Source organism: Populus alba, chromosome 18 (assembly GCF_005239225.2).
Source record: "Populus alba chromosome 18, ASM523922v2, whole genome shotgun sequence".
NCBI classification, from domain to species: Eukaryota; Viridiplantae; Streptophyta; class Magnoliopsida; order Malpighiales; family Salicaceae; genus Populus; species Populus alba.
This window is the reverse complement of record NC_133301.1, coordinates 2,233,582-2,254,753: the sequence shown is the minus strand read 5'-3', so window position 1 is coordinate 2,254,753 and position 21,172 is coordinate 2,233,582. Positions and strand designations below refer to the sequence as shown.

Below are 21,172 nucleotides of genomic sequence, written 5' to 3'. Positions count from 1 at the left end.
ACCAACACACCTGAAGAAGATAGACAGAGATTGGAAGTCATCTATTCAAGACACACAAAAGCCTACAACCTAACTGTATCGAAGGAGGATGGATATTAGTTTTGAAATAAAAAGTCAACTGTACCAGAAAGAAGTGTTCAAATTTTACAACATACATGTTGAAAGCAAACCAAAAACAGGACTGCTTTCAGAGTCGAAAATTTATGTACACAAAAATCATACTTTTACAGAATGATCAAATATATTGATTGAAGTTATGAGAATGAATCCAACTAAAACTAATTACATGAGCAAGATTCTAAACCGCTATTGCATAATTCCATTCAGTTGATGCAGGGAAAGAGAAAGAGCATACATTATAGTGCTCAGACTTCTCTAAAACGTCTGAAAAGATAGAATGATAGGAAAAAAATAAATTACAATAAGACAAACAGCCAGAATTTTCTGAAAAGCTCATCATTCTCCCCATGTTTAAGAAATGGGACAGCTTTATCATTAAGAACATGATATAACATTCATCATTTCTCTTGCAAAATATCATTCAGATTTCATTTTTCATAAACAAACTAGTAACTTTAAAGTATATTTTCTTGTAACTTCCCTTCTAGATTTCTTCTTGAGTGGGACAATAACTATACAATCCCTAAAAATTTTAGCAAACATATAGCAACCTGTTTTCCAAAATTATGTTTCTAAAATTATGAGATAATCACTGACATTATCATGAGATACATTTAGCATTAATATCTTAAATTGAAATATGTTGAATTGATTCTCATTCATTCTAGGAATGCCAGATTTTCAGTTAAAACTTTTGTTCATAGCTTGAAAGCACCAAGTGGTAAATAAGGGACAGTTGTAAATAAGGGAGACCCGCCCCCCATGAAACCATCAAGTGTATGAACTGGCAGAGAAAGGAATACTTCAACATCAGATGAGCGAGCAAACTAGGGTATTCTCGTGTCCCGCTTTGTTGAGCCAACAACAGTCTTTGAGAGCTCAGGATCAATCTGTTAGTAATCAAAAAGGTATTGATGTTTTACAGATAGCAGTAAAGATTTAAAAGCAAACAGTCATTCCTCTTCCAGAAGACAGACTTCCAATCACTATGAATCAAATAACTTGAAACTTCACTCCAGTTTGTAAGGATAATTAAAGCAAAAATATTTGTTCCCAAGTATAGAAATTTATCAAACACCTGGAGCATCAAACAAAAATAAATTAGCTTTGATGCTATCCAAAGCTTCTCCTAAAATTTACCCCAACTGCAATCTCAAGTAAGACCATTTCCCTCCTACTTTTCCCACAAAAAGAAGCACTATAGTTCCTTAAATCCAACAAAAACACTAACACACTCAAGTAAAAAAAAAAAAAACTTGCATCACAAGTCTCCGAGTAGTTTCAGTACTCCGGTCACTACAATCTTCAAGACGCTATATGATAAATTCTTTATGCTGCATTTTTGCTAGCACAAGCGCCTCCACTGCCCGAGCTTGACTCTGAATAAACAAATAAACATGCATACATCTCATCATCAGAAGCCCACATCACAATATCAAAGCCAAATTGTTAAACTCCCTTTTCAAACCTGTAATGCATGATTTTTCGACCTGGTGCAGCAGCAATAGGTCCAGGAGCATCAATAATAGTGAGATTAGGTAATGCTTGTATTCTACTCTTATGATTAATTCCTTAGATGAAAATTGAAACGACTCCTTCTCCAACCTCATATTTTCATATTCAATGTATGCCTAGACAAATTTATCATTCCTACCTTGATAAGAAAATTCCAAAAAAATATTAAAAAAATCGAAGTTAAATGTAAAACCTGAATTTCATGGAGAAATTTCTCCTGGGCAAAAGTGGCGTCGTCATCAGAGACAAGATAGCAAGAAGGGACCTCGCATTCAGGATCATATTTCATGTGGAGAATAATGGGGCGACGAGATTTGGTGCCACCGCCAACTCATGAAACCGTGCGTGACCTCTTTCCATTGGTCTGCTGGCCAACCCAGTAACACCGCCGGTGCGTCAAATGGAGTCTTCATCTCCGGTGCTAGCCCGTGTAGCTCATTATAAGCTTCGCACAGTCTCCATTTATTGTTTTTTTCCAAACTGAAACTGAAGATTTTGGCTATCTGACTGTTTTCGCTCCTCTATCCACTTTTTTCGGGGTTTTGGGTTTTTGTCAATGGTTCGGTGACTTCAGTTCATTGTACTTTTGTCTCGTTGAGTTAATTATAAATTAGTAGCTCTAGTTTATCGAAACATATTAATTGGTCCCTATATTATAAGAATTAATTAAATAGTCCCTTTATGTTTTTTCAAGATTCATTGTTTATTCAAAGGAGACGCTTGAGCTTGACTGAAAAAGAAAGTTTTATAAACTGAAGGGTTTTCCTTGCAATCTCTTAATTCATGGAGTTGATGTTTCAAGACAAAAACCAAACTATTCGAATGTATCAATAAAATTTCTTATGTGAAGCTTATAATTTTCTTTTATAATGATCATAGTATTTTTTTATATTAGTTTTTAAGCAATAAGATTATAATATTTTTCAGATTGATCTTAAACAGATCATTTATCCTTAAATTATTGTATCTGTATTAATTTTATTTTTCACATTATTTTTTAATACTCAGTTTGAGATCAATTGCGAGTACAAACCCATTAATGCAGTGTTAATTTTCTTACAAAAATCGTATATTTGTTCATTTTCTTATGTATATGTTTGTGTGTGTAACAAGAAAGATTGAAAATGTTGCAAGTCGGAACACCAAGTGGAACGGTGGGATTGATGACCTGCCTCCGTCCAGAAGGACCCACACCGGTGGTAGTTTTTTCTTGCACACACACAGCTAGCCTGGCATGGCATGGCAGCGGTTGGCATCTCAATTCTCATTTCAACAAACGTGTTAGGTGATCTTCATTACAGTTCCCCCTTAATGTACATGAGACTATATGCCTAATTATCACCCAATCTGTCCTTGATGTTGCCAGCCTACCGCCTTATTAAACTAGATTATTGCTGATCTTCTGCTAATGATGTTGTATTAACAGCTTAATTAACCCACCCACCCAAACCACCCAGGACTGGCGAAAAGAGTCAACGACAACGGTGGCTCTGGCAGCAACAGACCAGTGAGGCAGAGGACACCATGGGTGTGAGGTTGTCATGTCCTTCAGTTTCTGAAACAGTCTTGGCATGGTAAAGGGAGACGGAGCTCTCCCATAATTCTGCCTCGGACTGCGATGCCAGGACATGAGTGGTGGTGACTGTCTAGTAGGTCCACCCAATAAAAACAAAAGAAAACGATGGCAAGAATATGGTGCAAAAACTTTAGCTTTGTACTCCGGCAACGCAAAAAGAGATGCGGGGCATGGTGTCGAGAACTCCCTGTGAGGAATCTGTGGATACAGTTTCATGTAAAGTTGCTATCAACGAGCCCACACAGGCACACACACACTCGCTTAAAGAAGACAATAAAGTTCTTTTCAGTGGGATCCATGCCCCCGGCAAACATAAATTGACCACCACTAGAAACCGACTTGCCATTAATCATATCATATGCTAGGGTTGATATTAAACCTTTAATTTCAACCAAACAGTGGATTTATGATCTACGCACCACCACTCCATGGATCTCTTGGCTCTCATGTTACCAGTAGAAACCATGGCCTTGAATCTTGATGGCGGTGGTCCATGCGGCCACCCATTTCCAGGTAAACCACCACAGAATATGAGTGCTTGATCATGACAAGGAATAAGAAATTGCAGGCAGGGTTTAAAGGAACATGGAATCTAATACCAATCTCTTGATACCAGCAAGGTGAAGTCATTTCAGGACCATGGATTCTTGGTTCCTAGCTCGACGCTAACAGATCCTGAACAGCTGGAATTTTTAACTTTAGATTGACAAAGTCATTTTTTCTCGGGTAACTACTGTAATTTGACTCGAATTTGTATAATTATAGGAACCTTAATAGGAAAAGCAAATAAATTATCGAATACATATCATATTTTGGGTTAGCTAACTTGTCAACGTTGAACCTTTCAACATGCATTGAATTACACTCCATCACAAATGACGTGGAATATCGGGGATATTGTGTCCAAGCTTGGATTCAATTTCATCAAGCCGCGTTGTCAAAGACACAGAATCCTCTCAAAATTTAACAGTAAATTAAGGATTGGCCTCCTGACACAGACCATTTACCTCCTTTTGATCCACTGTGGCTCCGCCACTGGGCCTCCTGACACAGACCATTTACCTCGCTAAACATCCAAATCCAAGGAAGAATTAGAATTCAAGGCACTCTGTCAAGAATGCATGACTTGATTAATTGTCGTATTAAGCAGGTCATTATCTACCTTTTAGATGATAACAAAGTACTGCTTCATAGTAGATATAGTTCTCCGAGTTGATAAAAAAGATAGATTTCAGCAAAATGTTACCATTATGGGATGCATCGATAACTGTGACTGATACGATATTAAGTTGATGGAAATGCTACAGTCATCTCCCGAGCTAAAATCACGGCAGTGGGTCAAGTAATCAAAGTCATATCAGCTTACAGAAAATATGGACCAATCATCTGGTGGGGGAAAACCTCTCCTCACCAAATTTGGTGGAGCAACTATTCTTCCAGAATAAACATCGATCATTTTCCCAGCTCTTAAAGTTACAAGGGAGAAAGGGGACAAGCACTGCTAGGAACTTAGGGACTAAAGTTTTAATCTTTGATATAGAATAAACGACAGGTAATGCGGAAGCCTCCATGCCAAAAAGCTAGCTGGCAACGATGCAGATACATGGTTCATCACGACCAGCAATAAAAAAGAACAGTTTTTACAATCAATAGCAAGAAGCAGCGGTTTAGATTGTGTTAAAAGTAGTTTTCTGCTGTTTCAAACCAATGATAAAAAGTAAAGAAATAAAGAATAAAAACGTCAGAAGATTCTAATATTACAAAGCACAAAGAGACATCGCAGTTCCAATTACAGGTCTCCCAAACATCAAAATTCCCCAGCATCATTAATCTCTTGAGCTCGGCGTCCCCCCCCCTCTCCCAGTCACTCCCATTTTGCGCACAGATTGCAGGAACAACATGACATCATGTATTTTTATGAGAAACAAAACACTAACACGATAGACGGGAACATGAACAAAATCTATAGATAAATGACATTCAAATCAGTAAGGAGTGTAGTAATACCCGGCCGGTGGTGGCCCCATTCCATTGACAGGTGGCATTCCATAAGGCATCGTTGGCATAGGACCTGCATTGTAGTAACCACCGCCGCTGATCTTGGCCAAACTAGCTTGACCTTGCATCCCATCCCTGGCATACTGCTGCCATGTCACCTGCTCCTGAACAAGCAACTGTTGTTTCTTCTCCATATCTGCCATTTGGACGTATGAGGGAGGTGGAACACACAGAGATGCGGCGAAAGGGTCCTGATTAACTGCCTGGACTGTTCCATCTGGAGCTGGCAGAGCTAAAACAGGTGTTGTACTATTCCCAGTCCCTGGTAACGCCACGCTACTAGCACTACCTCCACTAAGTTGAGCAGTGCCAACATGTTGCCTCACCATTCCCTGATCATACATTCCATTTAACAACAATGGATCAAACCCACCTCCCAAAGTTGCTTTCTGCTTCGATAAATTACTAGCTGTCTCAACCAATGCCAATTCCCAATCTGCCTTGCCAGCTTCAGCAGCTGGAGTCTGCCATGCTGAGGTCACTTGGGGTTCTCCGTTAGAATGGAATGCTTCCCATGATCCGTTCCCACTATTGGCTGCTGGACCAGCAAACAAAGCCAAAGCCAACCTATTCCCTTGATCGTCAGCCGTGACATCATCATCCCTCAAATTCACCAAATCCTCAGTAACCTGTGGTTTCTGAGGCCCGGGCTCCATCTCCGGAGGTGGGGGAGGAGTAAAATCCTCCGGTGCAGGCAGGGCCTTAATTTCATTCATATCAGGCACAGGCTCCTCCTCTTGAGGCACAGGGGGTGCCTCCTCTTTCCTCTCCGGACTCTTAGGTCTCTTAGCTCTATCCCTCACAAACTCCTCCAAAGTCTCCAACAACTTGCCTGTAATCCTCTGCACTTCAGGGTACTCGGACGATCTCGCCACTCCAGTATCCTTACACCAATTATAAAACGCAATCAGCTCGTCAATCTGCTTCGCCGCACTAGCATAAGCATCAAAGGCCTTAACACAATCCGGATACTCCATATCAAAAAACTTATCGAGCAAAACAGCCAAAACCTCACATATATCCGCGTATAACTGAAAACTCTCTTTCACAACCGGATACAACGCAATCAATATCATCCTATTATTCTTGGCCAACCCCGTCGGCCTACATGACAAGAACCTATCCAGCAACCTCTGTAAATGTCCCATCTTCCCAAAAATCCTCTCCGGCTTCATTTCCCTCAACGGCGTTGCTGTCTTCTTCTCTTCCCTTCCTTCTCCGCCCCCCATCTCACTCATATCCCCATACGACCTTGTCCTCCTCGGCATCCCATACCCACTCTCCCCCCTATTATAATCCCCATTATACTGATCACTATACTCATAAGCTCTTGGCGGCGGCGACCTAAAATCACCTCTACCGAAATCTTCCCTGCCAAAACCACCCCTGCCTCCATAATATTTCTCAATTTCACCACCATGAGCACTCCCCGCACCACGACTCCCACCAACACGGCTACCATCACCTCCTTTCCGTTCAAACAAGATCAATTCAAGTCTTTGATCCAAATACATCGCGAAAGTCCTAACAAAAGCCGAATGGTCCCAGGAACTCGAATGCGCTTCATCTCTAAAATCACTCATATTCAACAGCCGGGTACCTTTCCTAGTAGCATACAAAATCTCCTCTTGAAATAACGGGTCTCCTTCGTTCAATAACCTATGAATAAGCATCAATGTTTTCAACGCCACGATCCAATCCCGCGTTTTCCCTAACCTTTTCGAAACGAAAGACACACAAGCATGAACGTAACCGCGAGAATACGAAGTTAGATTCAAGATCTCGTGAATATATTTCTGATTCGGCGGATCGTCGTCGTGGCTCGTTGCTTTCACGATTGCCACTTCAAGCTCTGGCGCCATGTTACTCGCTACTTTCGCTATACCTATGCTTGTTTGATCTTTAACGGTCCCAATCGCTTTTCGGATCGTGCTCGGCGCCATCTTGACCGTTGAGCTGGCAGAAGTAGACTATAAATGAGGATTTAGTTTCTTTGGTTAATAGAAGCGATTACCGGTGTGTCGAATTTTGAGGTTGTTGGATCTGGGATCTGTTGGAAACGGCGTCGGATCTAATGACAATCCCTGTGCCGGGGGGGAGGGGGGGGATGGAAAGTGTTTTTGGGTGTGATTTTGCAATTAGCTGTAATAATAATAAAAAAAAAGAAGGTAGATTTAAAGAGGAAGTTGGGGTCCGGAGAGGACGTGGAGGAAGGAGAGGCGTTGATTTGATCAAAGATGTGGAGGAGGACAGCTATAGTAGCGGAAGTGTCTTGAGGGTGGGGGAGCTTTTGTCTGAAAGAAGCATGTCTCTGGGCTGTGTGTGTGTTTGTTTGTCGGAACGGAGTAAATAAATACTTGAAGAAAGGAGAATAGAAGAGGCTACTCGATTGATTTGTTTTCTTCTGTTTAAAGAGGTTTTTTTTTTTTTTTTTTTTTTTGAAGATTTAATGGACTTTCAATATATACTTATAGAAAAATTATATAAAGAAATTCTTACTAGCATTAATAATATTTATGTAATGATTTTTTTTGTTGTGTGTAATTTAGGAGGAATTACAGTAACTCTTTTTTATGTATATATAAAATATTAGGATTCGACTTAAAACTCTTTTGATGTCCAAGATATCTTTAATTATCATTTTAAAGAAAAGGTAGTTAGATTAAAAAATCCTGAGTAATTAGAGAAAATGTTTAAAAAATAAATAATAAATAATTAAATTAAATTTCTTAATATATAAAACAATAATCATGCCTATTATTAGGATTATTTTCCTAATTTTTTAGCATCTCATTCTATAGTTTTTCTAATATGCATTTTGGGTAAAACAAAAGAAAGATTTTTGGAGTGTTTTTTTAAGGATGAAGAAGAGTTTTTTGTCAATTTTTTCAAAAATCTTGAGTGGTCTATATGATTTTATGATGCGTGAAGAGGGTTATTGTAATTTATTTTAGAATTTACAGTTTACTAATTATTATTTGGATTTGAATTTAAATATAAATAAAAAAACAAATAGGATATCATTCGTTCAAGTGTGTGGATGATTCATCTAAACTTTAATTTTTTAAAAAATATTTTTATTGGCAGAGTATATAGATAATATAGATAGAAAAAACTCAGGAAATAGAGAGAATTTATATCAAGTTAGTAATTATTATTGGTTTGTTTCTTTATACAAAAAAGAAAAAAACAACGAAAAAAAAGGTCCACCATTGTGTGAGCTCAACTAATGTGATCCAGCATATAAAACGCATTTGTTTAAAGAAATGATTTGATATTTAGGCCACTTTCCATTGATTGATTGTTTAATTGATATGTTTTCATAATAAATTTTAAAAATACGTTTTTCTCTCGCGAGTTTTTGGTGGAAAAAAGGCTTTTACTGCTTGAATCTTTAAAAAGTAACTATTTAAGTGCGGTTATTTTTAGGTAATTTTTGTAATTATAATTTTTTTAAAAAGTAAATTTTAAAAAAATATAATTATTTAGATTTAGATACCTGTGTTAATTAAAATTATAATTGAGATTTATGTGTAGTAAAAAAATATATATAAAATATTTGATTGTAGTTGATTTTCAAAAGTGTTTTTTACTTGAAAATACATTATAATATTTTTTTTTAATTTTTAAAAATTATTTTTGATATCAACGTATCAAAATGATTTGATAATACAAAAAAAAATATTTTAAAGTAAATAAAAAAATAAAAAAAAATTAAATTTTTAAAAAGCAAAAATAAATAGATTTTTATGAAAGTTAATTGAAAAAACATGTAAAAACTACTTCATACAAACTACGTATTTCAAATTTAATTTTTTAATAGGACTCCATAATATAAAATATAGCTTGATGTATTTACTAAATACTTAATTACATTTTTTTATACCACAAGCTACAACCAAAAAACGCATCCCTGGTACTTGAAGGGCGTGTTGTTAACAAATACAGGAAGTAAAATTCTCTAACATCATAAGATAAGAGGGGTAAAATAGTAGGTTTTGAGATTTTAGGGACTAAATCTTAAGTACAAGAAAATAAATTTGCAGATGGAGAATATATATATATATATATATATATATATAGAAACATAATTTGTTAACACCAAAGACTACGCGTACGGTAAACGGTGATGTCGATTTTCTCATTTTGTGGATTTTACCGTTTCGGGATTATTGACGTGGCGGCTGATCCGGTTGCTTGGTCCCACAATAACTGCTCATTGATGATTGATGTCAAGTTTGGAGACATTTGCCTTTGGAAGTACTAATTAGATTCTAACTGTGATTAAAGTATTAATTAACAATTTAATGTACGGGGTCTAAAGGCCAAGAAGGTCCAAGAAGATAAATTGCTGGCGGTGAATAACTAAATATTTTTAGGATTAGGGGCGGGATTAGGCGAGTGGTAATTTATGTAATGGAGAATTTGGTTGCCAGCTCGCCATTAAAGGGTTGCCTATGTCCAAACAAGGGGATAAGTACAAGCAGATAATGCTGCGTATAGCACGACAAGGTATTGTGCCTTAGTTTTGGCTCGATGGCACCCAAATATATTTTCTCTAAGTGTTTTTTTTCATTTTAATATTTTTTTGAATTATTTTTTATGAGATATTTTTAGATAATTTTAATATATTAAAGTTAAAAATAAAAATAAAATATATTTTTTAGATATATTATCAATTAAAAAATATTCTACACTATGATATCAATGATTATTACCAATTAAAATCGTGCACAAAAAAAGTGAAGGAATTTAAGATTCAAAATCAAACCAACAGATAGACGGACTTTGGAATAATTGTTATTAGTTGCTTGTTTATCTATTGATAAGATTAATCCATCGATAAATGATCATGTTAGGAAAATTAATTTAGAAAGTGAGTTTTCCGGATGAATAAATATAACTATATTCCATTTTGAATTTCTTGGTTTGTAGCATAATTGTCGGATCTGATTGGGCCACCAACTTCAAGAAAAGGAAAGGATTACTAACGTTTTATTGAATTGTTTAATTTAATCATTGTATTTTTTAAAATATAAAAATCAAGTTCCTCTAATTTTTTTAAATAAAAAACAAATAAATTTCAATCAAAAACCTTGTTCTGATGCCAACAAGTTCTAAAAGGAGTTTTCTCACCTTTAAATTACTTTTAAAAACTTATATGAGGTTAGAAAGATTTTTTATTTAAATTAATTTTAATTTTTTAAATTTGTTTTTTGGATTTTTGAGATTATAAACTGGTTTATCAAGGTATCAAAAATATCTTTTCAAGTGTCTAAAATGTCACCTGCTATTTTTTTTTTTTTTTAAGAACAATTAATGTGGAAAGACAAGTCATTTGACCAAACATATTAGGCCAACAAGGCCAGGCCCGGGTGCCTAGGCATCTTTTCTTAGGTTATAGTTTTAAATTTTTTTCTTTGTCCATTCAATTTCTTATTGATTTTTTTTGTTTGGTATTTTTTAAATCAACAATTTTTTAATGATTTTCTTATAGAATATTATTTAATTTAGTATATAACCTGTTTTTTTTTAAAAAAAAATTGATATATTTTAACCCCTTAAAATTAAAAAAAAAATCACTTTACCATTTGTTTGTTTTTTAAGATTTTTTATTTTATTTTTTAAAAATCTTGTTTTGTTATCAAACTTTTAAAAAAACCAGACTATTTATTATTTTAGTCATGCGAATCACCAATATATTTAAAAAAAAAAAAACAAATTGGTGTTTGATATAAAAAAAAAGTCTCATGTACTTGATTGAATGTATAATTAAGTGAAAGATCATTTTAAAAATAAAAAATTATTAAATTTAATAGGATTCATAATCTAATTTACAAGTTTAACGGGTTAACTTATAATTCTCAAGTTTTTTTATGTTTTTTTTAAATTGAGTGTTTTTATTTCTATTTTTATCCTTTATTTTATTTTTTTTTTGCATTTTTTTATCTATAAACAGGGGAATAAATCTATGTATTTAATATTTTTAACTAAAAAATTATCCAAAATGAATCAAAAGTAAAATACGAATCACAAGTAAAATAACTAAGACATCGTTTGGCATTGCGTTCCAAACATGTTTCATCAAATTAAATTATTATTTTTTACTAAAATTGAGTGCGGTTTGTACTTTTTTAGATCGTTTTGATGTGCTGATGTAAAAAATGATTTTTTAAAAAATAAAAAAACATCATTGGCATGTATTTCAGCACAAAAAAACTATTTGAAAAAGCAACCACTACACTTTCAAATACGCTCTAAGTCAAAGCTACTCAATGGCTGTACATTTTTGGGTGGGATAACGAGATGCAGGCAAAAAGAAAAGGGATATATATAAAGATGAAAAGCATACGGTCACTACTAACTTTAGTTGCTTTATATTAAAGAAATTAATGTGGGGGGGGGGGAGAGTAAAGTGATAAAAGATGAGTGGCAAATTAAGAAAAATGATTAAAAAAACAAGTCCACTTAATTCGTGAACTTTTTTTCTCTCAAACCTTTTGATTTAAGCATAGAAAACGTGAAATTAATTATTGTTTGTTTTTTTATTTCAAAAATGTTTTTAAAAATCTTTGCTTTAAATTAATAATTTCTAACATATGAGTTGATGATTGGTATTGTTTAACATTGTAGTCTAATTATATTTTTAAAGATTTTTATTTTTTTTAGTTTTAATTTATTTTTATGTATTTTAAAATTATTTTAATGTACTAATATCAAAAATAATTTTTTTAATAAATTTTATTTTAATAAATTTTTTAAATAAAAAAAACTTTAAAAATTAATTTTCATCAAAATCTCAAACGAGATTTAAATCCACATGTTTTAAGTAATCTCAATTGCTAGAATATAAGAGTTAGCTATGGAGATTGTGTGTGTTTTATATTATTGTTTATGATGTTTTTTAAAAATTTATTAAAATAATATTTTTTTAATATTAACACATTAAAATCATTTAAGAATATCTTTTTAAATAAAAAAATTAAAAAACATTTTAAAAAATAAATTATAACTTAAAATCAAACACTTATAATTGAGGCTCTACTGATTACGCCTCTCTCGTCTCAATTCTGTCCTCTCACAACTACAAAACCTTTCATTTTCATATAAGGTTCCATTTGCTCTTGCCAACAACCAAATTTTTATGGTAAAAAACTTTTTCTACGGGAAAAGTTGAAGAACATATTCCATGTCTGGAAAATTAATTTTTTTTGTATCAATTTTTTTAATAATCAATTATTGTACCACTAAGGTATGTAACTTGATGAAATACTCTTAGTTATTGTTTGAGAATAAAGAATGGAATAATGTGACTGCGAATAAAAAAATTATTGTTACTTTGTAGGCATTTATTTAGTTGAAATTAACTAAATTAAAATTGTACTAAAAAAGAAGAGTGGGAATAAAAATGAAAATTAAACATAGTTTCATTGCTACAGAATGTTAGAATAAAAATAAAAAATGATAAACCTTCTAGCAAGTGGCCACTAATAAAAGCTTGAGATTATAAAGTTTGCTTTTCCTGTAACCTTAAGTTCGAACCTTTTAGTTGCTAATATAATGGTTACTGGAGTCTTACATGATCGTTAACTTCAAGGCCCGTGGAATTAGTTAAGGTGGACACAAGTTGGCCTGGACACCCTCGTTAATAAAATATAAAATAAAAAAAGGAATGATAATAGATTTTTATAAAATAATAATATATTATTTTTATTTATGGTATATAAACTATTTTGTTTATTATTAATATCTTAACTACTACCATGATCACTAATTACTATTAATAATAATATTATTTTTTATTTTAATTTTTTAGTATTTTATTAGTACTTCACATTACTCGGAAGATTGTAAGCAGGAGTCTTTTATTTTATATATTTTTTTTCTTAAAGTTTGTTTTTTCTTTTAAGAGAATGAATCCTATTTAATTTTCAGAACACTTTCTAGAAGTGTTTGTGAGGGGATAATATTAAGGTAATATATATATATATTTTTTATATTAATATATCAAAATGAAGTAAAAATAAAAAATAATTTAAAATTATTTTTTTAATAAAAAACAGATTAAACTGCAACCACAAACCTCCACTAAAAACCAAACCAGAAAGGGCTGCTCATAAGATAACAATAACAGTAACATCTACGGAGACTTTCTATATAAACAATACAAAACACTTTCGATGCGTCTCTATACATGAGATTTCAACGCAGATTACTCATATGATCCAACAAAAGCAACGAAGGTGAAAGATGCCATAACATCAAGGAACCCTTTTCGATGAGGAAGTGTTTGAAGCATTATACTTCTTTTCAATCATGTCAACTAGTCGATTTGATTTGTTGTGAATCTCACGACTACATCCAAACAAGCCCTTTCAAAGTGAAAGATGAAAGGGAACTAGCAAAAGGTATGCATTAAAGTAGGGCTGGGTCTCCTTGGGATGGTGGAGCTGATCAATTTGGTTCTCTTTTTAACATTGGATGCCTAAAAAATGTGTTTTTCCCCAAATGTGTTCTTGTTTGATTGACAATTAATAATTCATTCCTTCTTGTTGAAGATGATTAAACAAGTCTAGAGCACAGAAGCATCCACTAGATCCCTCCTTTTATTTTATTACTTTTCGAGGGTTACCCTGTAATGGAGGGGTTAGAGCACTCAGAAGTTGGCAAATCTTTAGTTACTGTTCATGTCGAATTTGCATAATTTCAAGCATGAAATGATTGATAATCTTTTTTGAATACAATCTTCAGATTTCTCGACCGACAAGCATATAATAGTGCTTTCACTTTCAGAGCAATAAAACCCCATTTAGGGTTCTTTCCCTTGAATCACCATTCTTTCTAGGCCCATCCACAGTACTAAACATGTGGTGCAAAAAGAAAAGAAAAAAAAACAATCACACGATGACTGATTCCCTGTTTCCCATTTTCATCGAAAGGGGAACCTAATTCCTGTTGCTGTTTTTTGCATGTAGAGATAAATTCTTTCTTGTTGGAAAACAGTCGGCTATTTTACAGTTATTTTACAAAATTACAGAGGAACGTTTACCGGAAAGGTAATTAGCCACATAGTATTTTTGCAGCAACCCTTGTGGGGTCATCAAGTTTCTCTCATTAATCATTACCTGGGTGACCAGTGTAAATTCTCATGTGCTGAGATGAATCCTCTTTTATCCACCATAGATAAAATACAGAAGAGATGATCACAAGCCCAGCTACACATGCCATTGATATCCCAACAAGTTTTCCTACACGTTTCTTGTCCTTCTTGGAAGAGCCAGCACCATCAGATACTACAGAAATTAAGCACGGTAGAGCAAGTTAGAAATGCAAATGGGCATTTGCATGCTTGAGAAAGAAAATGTAAGGAGGGATCTACCTTGAGAAACATGAATGGCTGATACTAAAGGTCCATATGTTCCTTGATATGGAATGCAGCAAGTGCCTTTTCCAGCCCAGAAGAAGTGAATGTCCATGATTGTGTTGGTCACATTTGCTTCAAATGTTTTAATCAACGCTTTTTTGGATCCACCAGCTTCGTTTTTAATGTTGAAGTCCTTGAGAACTATTTCTCCCTAAAGCCAGTCATGACATTAATGATCATCAAGCATGCACATAGATGTCTTACAGCGAAAGCTGTCTCTGTCTCTTTCTCCTGTATAGGTTTATCGATATTTCTACGTGTAAATGGGACCTTTTCAGCATACCTGTATGTAAACGTCGAATAAGCGCCTTCCGAGGCCTTTCCAAGAATGAGAGTCATCCATTCCTATCTCTGCAAAGTGAAGCTCAACACTGTATCTTCCATTCTGTAGACCAAGGCCATAGTACCTCAGCGAGCTCGGTGAAATCCTTGCTGTCTTATATAGCTCAGAGTCCAAAGTTCCAGTGATTTGAGAACCTGTTTGTGTTAAATATTGTTGTCCGTTTGGGTTCGAAATGAAATTCCCAGTATTGCTTACTGCCCACAGATTGTCTGAGCTTGTGTACAGTGAAGCAGCCCCCATTGATTCAAGATCACCCTCATATTCTATCCCAGATGCAGATGTCTGGTCCGTACCTCCACATTTGACAGAAAATGTTTCTGCAATGGAAATAGAATGCAAGTAGGTTTGGAAGATGAACTTGTGTCATAAACAATCCTCAAAAATCTATGAAGTACAAAGCAGTTTTAAGCATGCTGAAATTCGAAAGCTGTACTTGATGGAACTTTGTTGCTGCACTTGAAATCAGCTTTGAGGCACTGCAACATCCCAGAAGCTTTTCTGTGTTCATTTTTGTTCACTTGATTAGAGAAAATTCATGAGGGTTTCTCAACAAAAAACTGTGGCAATAGATGTTTTCCTATTGTAAATATTTTTAATCAGAATCTGATGTGACCTATGAGTGCGATTCTGAAAGTGAAACCTTAAGGTACTGTTTTACATAGAGCAAAAGATTTTGAATGACATAGTAATCTCCAGAAAAGCTTACCCCTGTAAATTGTTTGCATTAATGGAAGTTCCAACAGCATTCCTGAAAAAGAAAAAAAAATGTTTCATCTTGTTTAACTTCAGCATGACCACTTGACAAAAAATTGTAAAGATTACTTCCAGAAATGATTGAATGAGAAGGAACAAAGTTTAACTTACATTGATAATCCAACCCTCATAGAGTTTTGTGGCAAATTTCCAGAAAGGGGATTGAATGAGACATCTCTGCCATGAAGTGTCCATTAAAAACTTAGTCTTGGCTAGAGGCATGATCCAATTTTTCAGTATCCACAGTACAAAAACGATAAATGCTCCTATTAATTGACATTCGTTGAGCCTTTCCTTTCCTCAGTCTCATCTGCTGCAAGTTTTCGGATTGTAGCAGATGAAGGATGAAAGAGAGGATGAACTTATCATGGCATTAAATTATGATTTAATTGTGTTATTATGATATAAGTGTTCTAATTTCCTTGTATATAAATTCAGGGTGGCACTCACATTGCAATTAGATTTGGACCTATGATATTTGCAGGGAGTTGCCCATTCAAGTTGTTACTTCCAAGATACCTGACATATATAGCCAACACTTCTTCGAGTAAAACCAAATAGACTAACTGAAACAAACACATTTTTCAGCTGGCCAAAATACACTTATCAGATAAAATAGGTTCCATTTTTTCCAATCTTATGACCTGAACATGATTCATCATAGGTATGAAAGTGGAATGGTTCTGATGAACAAGAATCAGCTTCACTGATCCCATCATAATAAAACGGAGACCGAAGTGGTAGAGTATAGAACTTACAGATATTGTAATGAAGCTAAATCTTGAAATGAGTCTGGAATTTGACCTGTTAATTTGTTGAAACTCAAATCCCTGTCATGACAAATTTGTTTTGCATAGGTTAAAATGAAGCTCCTAATGCACAAATTTTGATGTCTAAGTGACTTACAGTTCTTGCAACTGGGAGAAGTTTCCCAGTTGGTCTGGAATTTGTCCCGAGAGTAGACAGTTTCTCAAAATCCTGCAAAAAACATAATAGGCAATGCACTTATTAGAGAATATAAAATAAAACAAAAGGACGGGGTAAGAAACTGATGAAAAAAAACTCTTACTTGAGATTTACAGTAACTCACAATATAGTCAAACTTTTCTGGTCTCGCAAGAACTCAAGAGAAGAATCTTCACCATTAAGATCACCGATTCTCCTGAGAACATACTAATATAAAACATTCTGATTTACTACATAGTGATTGATAAGTAATCCACAAACAGTGTGATGGGGACATCGAACCCGAGATATGGTTTACATGTCTATATGATCTAGGATGATCCGACCCTTGTGTTATTAGATTTTATTTAGGTTTATTTATTGGGCTTAATTTAGTTATTGTTGAATATTTTATTTAGTGGCTGAATTGCTTATTCTAATTAGGGTTTTAATATTTATACTATTCTATTTTTTTTAAAATGTTAGGGAGTTGTTAATGAATTGAATAAAAATTGCAAAGTTGCTAACTTTTCCAACCCATTCTTCTCTTCTTCAGCATTTTTTTCTTCTCTTTCTGTTGCTTTTTCTTTTTCTCTTCTTAGCTTATTACTTCTATCTTCAAATCTCTGTTGTCCCGCATCATAGTGAGGGCAGGAAAAAAACATGAGGATCTGCAAACATTCAGCTGCTGCTAGTATATCTACATTTTTCGCTGAACATTCTTGTTCTGAGAGTTAGAAAACAACAGCATGTTTGATGATGCAAGATATTTTAACTCCTATTTGATGGCCTTACAGGTCTCCCAGCTTCTTTAGAGCACTAAAACTGCTTGGAATTGGACCTTCAAGCAATGTCCCTTGAAGCCGCCTGTAGATGATGAAATGTGAAGAACGAAAACTTTTAACTAGTTAAGATCTTTTTTCAAAGCATTAGCATTATAGAAGAAGGAAAACCATGCATACAGGTTCCTGAGTTTTGTCAGAGTTCCGAAGAAGTCCGGAAGCTTTCCAGTGAACAAGTTATCAGATGCCCAGCTGAAATGAAGGGTACAAAATCCAAGAATTACCTTGCAATCCATCATGTGAATCTAAAAACACTCCACTACAGCACACAGAAACTGAGAGAGTTACAGAGTTCGGAGAGATTTCAGATTTGCAAGTTCTTGCGGAATCCGTCCACTGACTCCACTGCTATTAATATACCTGAAAAAAGAGCAATTTTTAATCAGATTGTGCAGCTAGCAGGCAAGATAAGGCAACATGCAGTTCCCAATTGAGAGCACCCTAACTCAGCTGGTCCAATGATCCCTATCAATTAAACATGTACATCCACCATGCTATCAGAAGAACTGGCCTAAAGTCCTTCCACAAGTATTCTGATCAATTAGTTACGAACAACTTACAGCTCCTGCAAGGATGTCAACTTTCCAAGGGATGTGGGTAGTGGTCCAATGAAATTGTTGGAGCCAAAATCTCTGTGACATGATATAAACTCATACAGTCAGTATCAGCTTCAGTAAATCGAGAAGAAGTCATGACATGAAAACAACAAAAACATGTAAAAACTTGCCGATACTACTTAACAGAGTAATCAACTTGGTTAGATTTCCAAGTTCTTGAGGCACTGCACCTGTGAAATTGTTGATGCCTAGATTACTGGTTCATTGTCAAACACAAGGGATAACAATTATGAGTATCTCAACAAAGAGAATTCAGTTTTTTTTTTTTTTTTCATTAAAAGAAAAATCAACAGCTCTGCAAATATAAGATCTTTAGAGCTTGTTAGGCAATTACAGGTGTTGCATGTTTGATAACCGTTCAATTTCTGCTGGGATTGCACCATTTAGTACATTCTTACCAAAATCCCTGCATCATAATAAATAATTCAGGCTATTTAAATCCACAACAGGATAGAGAAGTGGAAGTTCTAATAAAATTTGACTTTCTTACAAGTTCATCAGTTCCTTCAGAACAAACAATTCACTTGGTAACTCACCAGAAATGTCCAAAGCATGAATCTTCCTGAACCACAATACAAATGAAAACAAAACCCTCAACAGTAAGCAACCACTATAGCTAAGAATTGAGGGTGATTGACATAGCAATGATGATTATATACTGACAGATGAGTGATATGGCAGGTGTTGTTGCTGCAATCACAAGCAACTCTAGGGTTTGCTTGTTTATTAGCCCAGGCTGCATTCTGGATGCAAGGGTCATTAGTAATATTCAAGTTGTCTCTCAAATTCCAGTAATCTATCAATCTGTTAAGAGCATCCACTGAACAACAAAAGCACAATTATCACATAACAGAAACAAAAATTAACTTTCTTTCAAAATCATAATCCTATCCAGGTAGGTACAGAAATGAAGCGATGAAGACCTTCATTAGGATCAGTAGTTTGTTGTGCAAAAACAACCTGAGACACCCAAAAAACAAAGAGACAGAAGCTCAAGACCCCCATTACAAAGCAACTACAAAGCACACACAGGAAGGGATAGTGAGAGAGGGACTACACAGGCTACAGAATTCAAAAGTATTTGGTAAACCCACATATAGAGAATTTTAGGTATTGTTTCCCTAAAGATTCACCAGCTAGTGTAACAACAAGAACAGAAAGTAAAGGCATGAGGGTCAAATAATCAAAATTTATATCTTAAACATGTTAGAATATTCTGAGGTGTATACTCTTGACTCTGCTACATATTCAAACATACACAGGTAGCATCATGCACGGACTTTTTTAAGCCTCCGAGGGGTTTTCCCCATTGCCAACCAAAAGTAAACTCATTTACTCGTTCTTCAATAATCACTTTGCTAATGACATTTATATAGAAGAGACAATGACTTCGTTGTCTCCTCTCTCTGTCCATTTCTTGGTCGAACATGATCAAAGCTAGATATTTGCACAGCGAGGTTGTTTCTTGGGCATCATGTCCCTTGTTTAAATATGATTTAGATTTAATGGAATGATAAGAATGACAGCATGCAACAGGTTGAATCAGTCAATTAGAAGACATTAAACTAGTAGATTAGGCCATTAAGGCATCGGTCATATTGCCAACATAAATGTCAGAAGAGATGAAGATTTCGGACAATCGTCATACATGAAATAAATTTAGAAATCCTCCTCTCAACCTATCTAATTATCCGCTCCCCGAAGAAAGGAAAAAAAATTACCGGGCGAGGAAAACTCACGGCAGCACTAGAGTTTACTCTGCATTGTAATATTGAAATGATAAAAAAGTTTAAGCTCAGGGGTCGAACTTTTTTCCACCGTGTCAGTCGATTTCCCGTAACATCCTCCCCTTCTAGAGGCAGCGCGTGCTGGTATGTGATGGATATATTGTTGCTAGAGATGTTTTTTCTCTCTTTTTTTTCTCTCTCCTCCCTCAAAATTCAAGTGTGACATTGAAAATTTCATGGCAGCCCCTCGGTTTGCAATATTTAATTATCAATCTTCATTCTTTTGAATTTAGAATTTATATCATATTCCCTTTTGTAAGTTTTTTTTTAATTGAATCCTTAAATCTAACTTTTTTAATTTTTCAAATTTGATCCTGATTTTTTTTCTTTATTTTTTTCTTATCTATTTTGTGAACTTTCAATTGTTTTCAATTTAATTTTTTAATCAAAATTTTAAATTTACTGATTTTTTTATATAAGGTCCTTATTCTCTTCATGGTTTATTCTTTAATTATTTCATGAAATTGTTTTTTTTTTCAATTTACTCCTTTAATAAAAAATTAGTCATCTTCAAATTTGTTTTTTTTAAAAAAATTTGATCCTTATTTTTTTTTTAATTTGTTATTTTTTTTTTAATTTCAACCTTTGACATTTTATTTATTGAAATTTGAGATTCATCGTTTTTTCAAGTTTGGTACTTCTAATCAAATGGCCCAGATCAAAGGTTCATATTTTTTTTTTACTTATTTTTTTTTCAATTTCATTGTTTGATGTGTGTGTATATATATATATATTTTTTTAAAAAAAGCTTCATGATTTTCTTCGTTTTTCTTTTTATTGGGCTATCTTAATCATTATTTTTGTGTGATTGATTTTTTTATTTCATCCTTCAATATTTGATTTGTTAACGATTGGCCTTCATGATTTTCTGTATTTGATGTTTCTCATCAAGGGTTGCATCAACATTTTTTTTAGCTTATTTTTTTCATCTCATAATTCAACATTGATTTTTTAAACAAAAATGGACCTCGTGGTTTTCCTTGTTTTTCTTTTTATATGATTTTTCCTATTTCATAGCCTGACCCGTGGGTTTGGTGGATTAACCTGAGCGGGCTCAAGCTTCTTCTTTTTTCTTTGTGCTTGCAATTGCTATTGTTTTTTATCCTTTTGTATATTTGTTTTTTTAAAAAAATATTCATCCTTTAACATTTGATTGGTTAAAAACTAAGCTTCAAGTTTTTTTTTAAAAAAA

The 21,172-nt window shown here is 34.1% G+C and overlaps 2 protein-coding genes, 1 long non-coding RNA gene and 1 pseudogene across 3 annotated transcripts; 1 reads left to right on the top strand and 3 right to left on the bottom strand.

The window, feature by feature from the left end:
* Positions 1-1,091: 1,091 nt before the first annotated feature.
* LOC118051239 (uncharacterized) lies at positions 1,092-3,841 on the bottom strand (annotated as a pseudogene).
* A 1,096-nt stretch (positions 3,842-4,937) lies between these two features.
* LOC118051219 (probable clathrin assembly protein At4g32285) lies at positions 4,938-7,632 on the bottom strand. The gene has a single exon (XM_035061824.2). The coding sequence runs from the start codon at positions 7,210-7,212 to the stop codon at positions 5,197-5,199; it is 2,016 nt and encodes a 671-aa protein (XP_034917715.1). The 5' UTR covers positions 7,213-7,632; the 3' UTR covers positions 4,938-5,196.
* Positions 7,633-13,376: 5,744 nt separating this feature from the next.
* Positions 13,377-15,717, top strand: LOC140955002 (uncharacterized). The gene is made up of 2 exons (XR_012168716.1): positions 13,377-13,677; positions 14,453-15,717. It is a non-coding gene; the product is annotated as an uncharacterized lncRNA (long non-coding RNA).
* Positions 13,933-19,649, bottom strand: LOC118051220 (probable LRR receptor-like serine/threonine-protein kinase At1g53430). Its single transcript, XM_035061826.2, has 19 exons — positions 19,117-19,649; positions 18,857-19,013; positions 18,684-18,755; positions 18,528-18,599; positions 18,318-18,389; positions 18,137-18,208; positions 17,865-17,936; positions 17,697-17,768; positions 17,530-17,601; positions 16,880-16,951; positions 16,696-16,767; positions 16,548-16,619; positions 16,240-16,308; positions 15,901-15,966; positions 15,743-15,784; positions 15,470-15,534; positions 14,977-15,353; positions 14,649-14,844; positions 13,933-14,562 (listed from the first exon to the last, which is right to left on the bottom strand). Exons 1-19 carry the CDS (start codon positions 19,196-19,198, stop codon positions 14,384-14,386), a joined length of 1,953 nt encoding a protein of 650 aa, XP_034917717.1. The 5' UTR covers positions 19,199-19,649; the 3' UTR covers positions 13,933-14,383.
* Positions 19,650-21,172: the final 1,523 nt, after the last annotated feature.